This window comes from Xenopus laevis, chromosome 8S (genome assembly GCF_017654675.1).
Source record: "Xenopus laevis strain J_2021 chromosome 8S, Xenopus_laevis_v10.1, whole genome shotgun sequence".
In the NCBI taxonomy this organism is placed as follows: Eukaryota; Metazoa; Chordata; class Amphibia; order Anura; family Pipidae; genus Xenopus; species Xenopus laevis.
This window is the reverse complement of record NC_054386.1, coordinates 80,108,885-80,117,216: the sequence shown is the minus strand read 5'-3', so window position 1 is coordinate 80,117,216 and position 8,332 is coordinate 80,108,885. Positions and strand designations below refer to the sequence as shown.

The 8,332-nt window shown below is 37.9% G+C and overlaps 1 protein-coding gene across 1 annotated transcript; it reads right to left on the bottom strand.

Moving 5' to 3' along the window:
• Positions 1-347: 347 nt before the first annotated feature.
• On the bottom strand, positions 348-8,063 carry LOC108700210 (RING finger protein 225). Its single transcript, XM_018233186.2, has 2 exons — positions 7,789-8,063; positions 348-3,073 (listed from the first exon to the last, which is right to left on the bottom strand). Exon 2 carries the CDS (start codon positions 3,047-3,049, stop codon positions 2,273-2,275), a length of 777 nt encoding a protein of 258 aa, XP_018088675.1. The 5' UTR covers positions 3,050-3,073; positions 7,789-8,063; the 3' UTR covers positions 348-2,272.
• Between the last annotated feature and the right edge of the window lie 269 nt (positions 8,064-8,332).

Sequence of the window (8,332 nt, the reverse complement as noted above, 5' to 3'; positions counted from 1 at the left end):
TATGGCCCTCCTTTACTGTATTAAAATAAACATCCCATCATGCCCGTCAGAAGCCAGCTTCTGCCCCAGATTTGTGTGCAGTGCATCTGGATTGCCACAGCTTGTCCCTTAAAGTGGACCTGTCACCCATACACAAAAAACTTTCAAATTAAACATGAAATCTAATTTCTTTTTTTATTAAAGCATTCATAGCTGTTGTAAGCTCATTTAAAAATATCAGCTGTCAATCAAATATTGTCTGCCCCGCCTCTATGCCTTAGGCATAGAGGCGGGGCAGACAATTACTTTCATTTTCCTTTCAGCACTTCCTAGATGTCACTGCTCTCCCCACATTCCCCCCGTTCTCTTCACCGTTTAATTGTGTAGCCAGGGCATGGGGATGGACAGTGGGTCCCCCATTCTGATGCACAAACAAGATTCTGAGATGATGCAAGGCTTGTCTTAATAACAGTGTCCACAAAATGGCTCCTGACTGCTTGTTATAATGATGAAACAAGATTCTGAATATTTATACAGTGTAATTATAGTTCATTTTGCTTAATAAAATAGGATCTTGTATAATTTTTTTGGGTGACGGGTCCCTTTAATGATCAGCAATATTTACAGGTTCATGTGTGGCTTTCCTAGGCTGTACTGTCTCAGTATACAGAAAGAGTAAGATTTCAAATTTGTACATTTGAAACTGAAAAACTAGTCATACAGTCATATGGAGGATGAAATCTGTGTGAGCCATAGAACATACTGCATGAATTGTCCTATAGGCCAGCAGCCTATTGGAGTTGCTAGAGACAATAATTCATCATCAGGCCATCAATTATTCCCCTAGACACATTTAAGCCCTACTTTAGCTAGAAAGGCTGCTGGTTGGACATACCTGGAGCGAGAGGCAACTTTCTAGTCAAAAGGGAAATGTGTATATTAAAGATAAATCTCCAAAAATAGGATGTTAGTCCTAATAACTTAGTGCAACCTGATTTTTGTCTCTCCCTTTAGCATCCAACTCTACTTATGAGAAAGGATGCTTCAAGCTACAGTATTTCACTGCTGCATAGATCTGGACTGGTCAGTAAAAATGTGCAAACGCCAACACAAATTATATCTCTTATACAATACTTAAAGGGGAACTCCACAAAAACATAACTTAAGCTTTTTGAAAAGTAAACATAATTTCAGGCAACTTTGCAATATACAAATATGCAGACTATTCATGATTTTTAATGGTTACTGACAGTTCCCTAAGCTTAGACCCCTGCTATCCTTCTGGTCTGTCTGACTACTTTGCTGAGCTGGCTGAGTACTGTTACTTTGTATCAACAGCCATCTGTCCTCAGCCTGCAGCCTCCAAACCCCACAATTCCCTGCACACATGATTTCAATAAGGAACGGAACAGCATAGTGCAATGCATTGTGGGTTATGTAGTTCCTGCATGCTGTCTGTAAGCTGTGGAGAAGTTGTTACGATTTGTAACATCATTATTTTGGTCCCTCCTTCCCTGCCAGGATTTCAAATGATGCAGAAAGTGAAGAACTGTTAAACAGCTGGATTTCAGCCAAGAAAATGGCATTTATTCAATTTTTTTTTGAAGAAACAGGTAACTGTGATGGATATATTAGGGGTTTCTGTGTTATATGGGCCTCTTTATCAAATTGTGGTTTGGAAGCCGGAGTTCCCCTTTAAATAACTGAATTATGAATGGAGTATGGATTTAAAGGTTCTCACATATAACAGACTACTGCACTAAGTATCAGGCAGGATTTGCGGAAGCTCTGTCAATGGAGATCTGTTGGGACATTCAGACTGTCATGACACGATTCCTTAATACTTTACATATCTTTGGTCTGCAAGTACATGTATTTTACACCAAGTTAAGTCACATTAAACAGTATACGGATCCATGGCAAATCTGTGAATTCCTCCAAATTGGCAGGAGTTGCATTGAAGTTTTTTTTCCTTCTTCTGTACAATTCATGTAACAACATCATGCAAGAGAATTGATTGGAATATTCATCTGAATTGCAAATTTTGTTGGATTTTACATTCATCATAAACATTTTGGAAAAGGGTGATGGCTGCCACAGAGCAAAGTGACAGGTTTAAAGAAAGAATTTCTATTGTAAAGGTTGATTTAAACCTTACTTTTCTTGGGTGATGAATTCCATCCAAAAGAAACCCCAGGTAAGAAACAACAACACTCCTACTTTAACATTAGTTGGTTTCTTTAGGTTTCCATATTGTACACATTGACAACCATTAAATCTATGCAGTAGTCTTTCATGTCAGTGGATAGGTTATCCAGCTTCCTTGTTCCTGGTGTGTAGGAATTGGGGCAATGGTTGTATTGTTACTCGTATTGTTACTTGTATTGTTACTTGTATTGTTACTTGCATTGTTACTTGTATTGTTACTTGGATTGTTAACTGGATTGTTACTTGTATTGTTACTTGGATTGTTACTTGCTACTGTTGTTGCATTCATATTTCCAGACCCTGTACCACCACTAGTTGCCATTTTCCAGGGAATCAGATAAAATATGTAAACCCCAGCCAAAACTAAAGCAACTGTCAGTAAAATGGCAGCACCAATGGAACCATAAAAAATGCAGCCACCATGTCTTATGATGGCCTGTACATTTCGAGCTGCGATGGGGCGAGGGGGTGGTTGCCCAAGGTCCACACTGAGGCTGATTGTGCTGAGGTGGAGAGAATTAGTCTTCTGTACATATAAAAGACCACGTTTACGACTGAACCTTACACTTGGGGTTGGACTGCTCGGTGGCTTGTTAATTCTGTTCAACAAATTGTGGTCAGTAGACAGTGCTGGAGGGCCCTTCTTAGATGGTAGGGCTGTTGGAAGGCGGCAGATGGGGCAGGATAGGGTCTCTGGTTGAGTTGAGCCCACAGTAATGCGGGACAGACACTCCAGGCAGAAAACATGTTTACATGAGAGCATCTTTGGAAGATGGAAGAGAGAGTCATATGGGGTGAAACAAATGACGCACTCAGAAGAACCATCTTCTTCAAGCTCTTGAGTGGAAGTGTTGTCCGACATGGCAGAAAATGGGGCATGAGAAATCTGTAAATAAAAATTAAGACTGTCATAATAAAGGAATACAATAAACTAAAACTTAACTGACATGACTAGACAAGCAAGTTCTCACACAGGCCACTATATACAGTATTTGTGTCTCTCTCTCGCCTTATGCTGCCCTTAGGTTGAGTATATGTACAGTATGTATGTATGTATATATACATACATACTTGAAACGACAGTTTGATTCCACACTGGAAGTCTGCTGAACAAAAATAAATCAAAATAATTCAAAAAGTACAAAAAAAAATTGTAAAAAGTGAAGTTATGTCTGCATCGTACAGTGTGTGCTTAATGCAAATATTACACATACTGCTTTCTCTCTCATGCCAATTGTCTAAGAATATCACTGTCTATATCACACCTATAGTTAATATATATATATATAGAAAAAGGAAAAAGTGCCTGGGTGCACACTGCAGAAAAGTCATATAGAATATCATGTAAAGCAAGGAACTCAAAAGACTTTAAAATATGATGAAAAGAGATTACGTTTATTTATTATTCAAACGTTTAGATCTTCCTTGAAACCTTTGTCCTTTGTATTATAATAAATAATGTACCCTTTGTTGTAAAATATGATGATATTAGAAGTCACCTCAATATAATACCCTCATAATTTACAATTTGGGGTACATTATTCACTATATAATAAAATAACCAGGTGAAAAGATTTACCTACAAATCTCACTCGAATCTGCCACCAGTTTGAGCGAATACACACGTCAGAAATATCTGCCTGTGTTTTGTTTTTTTGTGGGTAGGGCAACATATTACTCAAAGGAGCAGTAAATGCTCGCTGAACATGAACTTTATTTTACTGGATATAAATAGCAGGTTAAGAGATAAGATAAGGGGCAGAGTAAACATATGGAAAAGCAGCAGTAGTTCCGCTGACATACTTTATACAAATAAGTAGAATAATGGCAAATATAGTGGCTTTGTGTTGCTTAAGGGGTCAGTGTACCCACTTGTCCAACATGAACACAATGAATAGGACTTGGGCTGAATATACTTTTTGCCTATTGTCTTAATTAAGACAAATCTTTAGTTTTTGTTATTTCCTGAGCAGGTGTCAGGGAAACTGGAGCTACTCCAAGCTTGGTCCTTGAGAGGTAGATACTTCTATTATCACTGTACAAACCCCCACTTCCAATTTTTTTATAACAGTTAGAGGTAAGAATAGGAGCTGTCCCTATCTGACTCGATATGGATTATCAGAGTCAGTCCAGCCCCAGCCTTCCCTTGCATAGTGCCTTAATCATTCTCCACTCCCTCCCAATCAATATACAGCATTTCCATGCTTACTGCTTGTCATTATGGTACTGCCTGCTTTGCCTTATCAGTCTGTTCTTCTTTCACTTCCCTATAACATTCTGCCCTAGTTTCTCTCCCCACATTTCCTTTCTGTTCTGTCTGTTTCCCTCTCATAACTGCTAAACTACAACTCCCAAAATCATCTGCCAAAGAAGATATCAATATATACATATATATATATATATATATATATATAGAAGTCCAAAAGCCGGCACAGCACGTCAAATGGTCATGGTTGCCTGGGTGCAAAACGCCCAAAAATGAAATGCAAATATGAAAAAGCTCGCACTCTCAGGTCTTATCACATCAAAAAAGTGTTTATTCAGAAAGTAGAATAACTGACGTTTCGGCTTGCACTCAAGCCTTGAAATTCATTTAAACATTAAATAAACCCAATAGGCTGGTTTTGCTTCCAATAAGGATTAATTATATCTTAGTTTGGATCAAGCACAAGCTACTGTTTTATTACTACAGAGAAAAAGGATATAATTTTTAAAAATTTGGATTATTTGGATAAAATGGAGTAATTCTGAGTTTTCTGGATATCGGGTTTCCGGATAAGGGATCCTATAACATATATATATATATATATATATATATATATATATATATATATATATATATATATATATATATATATATATATATGAGAAAAATATGAGATTTTTGTTTAATCTTGGACAGGGTAGCAGAGGGAACGTAACCAGCATGGTGCCACTTTTAGAAGAAAGCTACATGTTTGTGGCCCTCTAACTATAGAGAAATAATACTTTTTAGAGACAGATGATTTGTTAGAATATTAATGTACCTGTTAAAACTTTGAAATAAGTTATAGAACCATAAATAAAGCTGAACCAGCATTTACAGTATTTATGGCATCTGTAGTGACCATTTGTGTTAATAGTTGTGTTGTCCCCTAGTGTATCTGTCCTCTTTTCTTATTTCTGTGCATTTGGGTCACTTGTATTTTTAAAGGTGTTACTGGCAATTTTTGCATTACATAAATATGAATCAATTCAACACATCCTAAGGAGGGCAAGGAAACCAAGGGTCCTATGGTGGTTTTTTTTTTATCAGATACACATAAATAGTAAGTTTTTTTCATTTGTCCTTATCCAGTTTATTTTGATATGCACTATATCCATTAGGACTGTAGGGGAAAGGCAAAAGGCCACAGCATTTTTGTGCCCATATCCAACACAAAAGCGTGAGCAGAACATGCAGTGCGGCAAAAAAAAAAAAACAAAGTGCGAAAAGCGCCTGATATCAGAGATTGCAATCTGTGGCGATGGTAAACCATCCAAACTAAAGACCAAGTAGGGTAAAAGCCAAAGTTAATACTTATACAGGTATGGAATCCATGATCTAGAAACCCATTATCCAGAAATCTTAAAATTATGGAAAGGCCATCTCCCATAAAGTCCATGTTAATCAAAAAAATTGTAAGTTTTAAAAATGATTTCTCTTTTCTCTATAATAATAACACAGCCTGATGCTCAACACTTTAAATGAATCCATCTTGGGTATGGGAAGCTTTATCGTTCCTATAGGGGCTTAGGTCAGTTATCGTTTTGCCCCAACTGTGAACCTTTTTCATTACTTTTGGAGCTGTCTTCACATTACCCTAGTTTGGGAAAAATCGTAATTTGATTTCGAAAAACTCCTTATTTCTATTCTGGATTTTAGAGTTTCCCCCCGCTGTTAAAGAAATTTTTGCACAATTAAACAAGCTATGCTGGCAAAAGGCCAAAAAAACTAAATCAGATGAACCTTAAACTCAGGTTTACTGATAATTGGTCTCTTTATTTTGATCAGGTAGACTTTAGGCACAAATCTAAAATTTTGGAGCTGTTACAGATTTAACTATTTTATTTTTTGGACAACATTAATGACTTGACGTCATTATAAAACATTTTGATGTAATTCCACCATGCGAGGTTTGTTTTTATGTTGGTCTGGTTATTTTTCATTAGGGGTTTATTGGCTCATTATCCTTATAGTATAGATATTGCGCTTATATTTATATAGTGAATAAAGTACCCCCTCTTGTAAAATATAAGGATATTACAAGTTACCGAGGAGTTTCATGACCATATAAAAACACGAGGCCGAAGGCCAAGTCTTTTTATACAGGTCATAGAACTCCAAGGTAACTTCTAATATCCTCATATTTTACAACTGGGGGTACTTTATTTATTATAATACAATTATAATACAAATTTCAATGAGTCATGTGACTGAAATGACATCAGAACACACAGTTTATAACTGATGACATCAGAAATCACCGTTTATAAGGATATCGTTTACAAGATATTCATGGCTTTTGTGTATTATATAATTATTATATACCCCTGTGTTGTTAAATGCATGGTATACGCGTTGATGTCAATTTACCGTACTTAACATGCTCTGTTAAAATGTAAATCTTTTATGCTTTGGAAAACCCAATAAAAATAATGAAAAACAAAAACACAGCCTGACACAAAGTACTTGACCTCAACTGTTAAATAATCCTTATTGGAGGCAAATCTATCCATTTGGGGTTTTCTAATCTATAAATGATTTTTTAGCAGACTTAAGGCCCCATACAAGGGCTAATAAAAGCTGCTGATGAGTCGGTTGTTTATTGGCCCATGTATGGGGCCCTCCTACGGGCTTTTCCGATCGATATCTGGGCAAAATTCAAGCAGATGTCGATCGGGCAGGTTAAAAAATTCTGTCGGATCGCGGGCAGATCTGTTCGTTGATGTGGTCCCGCGATCCTACTGTCTGTATTGTCTCCATTCTGATGATCAATGTGGGCATATCGGGAGGAGATCCGCTTATTTGGTGACATCCCCAAATGAGCGGATCTCCCTTTATATGGCAATGAAGTATGGTATGAAGATCCAAATTAAGGAAAGATCCCTTACCCAGAAAAACATAGGTCCTGAGCATTCTGAATGACAGATCCCATACCTGTATACAGTTCTGGCTATCCCTGAAACTATAGGAGATTGACTATTTTTTTAGCAGACTTAAGGTATGGAGATCCAAATTTAGCAAAATCCCATACCCAGCAAACCCCAGTCGCAAGCATTCTGAATGACAGATCCCATGCCTGTATATAGTTCTGGCAATCCCTGAAACTATAGAGGATTGATTATTATGACCACATTTTAATATATCAGTCTGCATAAGTGGGGCTGATACCAGCAAAAGCGGCACCAGTTCTCCCCAGTATTGTGTGGCAGGGGATGCAGACTAAGTACCAGAAGCATCTTATAGGGAAAGTGCCTGAATATCAGCCCACGAGGGAACACAAACTGTAACACGAACAATAGTTTCCAATTCCTCTGCCCATTTGCAGTAATCCCATCATTCTCAGTGAGCTTCCTTACCTCTTGTAACACACAACTGTGCCAGTCTCAGTCTCGGAGGAAAATCAAGTCCCACTTGCCATGTTTCTCTTACTTGCACTGTTTGGTGGAGATGTGTTGCACACGGTACCTGCCTCCCTTCTGCCTCTGTCACCTTTTCCCTGCTTAGGGTCAGTTTCTTCAGCTGCCTGTTCTGTCCCTAGGCAGTGCAGGGAATCTAGCCCGACCTGTCTTTCTGGAAGTCTCACCTACTGCTGGTTCCGTGTTCACTCCCTCTCTGCAGGTGCATTGATAAGGGACTGGTACCTATAGCAATTGTTCCGCTGACGCAAGCAGAAGGGATTTATTTACTGAGCTCTCAGAGTAAAAAACAGATTTAAAACTAATGCGAAGGAATGAAACCAGACTGGAAAAAGGCAGTCATTCTGAGAGCTGGCTTTTCTTTCAATAAATAGCCTGACATTTTCTTGTTAAAGAATTGTAACCAGGAAAGCTTTTGTATTGCTGTTGGTGGTCCTATTGTTGGAACATGCAGAATATGCAGAGGGATGCCGTCCCTAGTGGG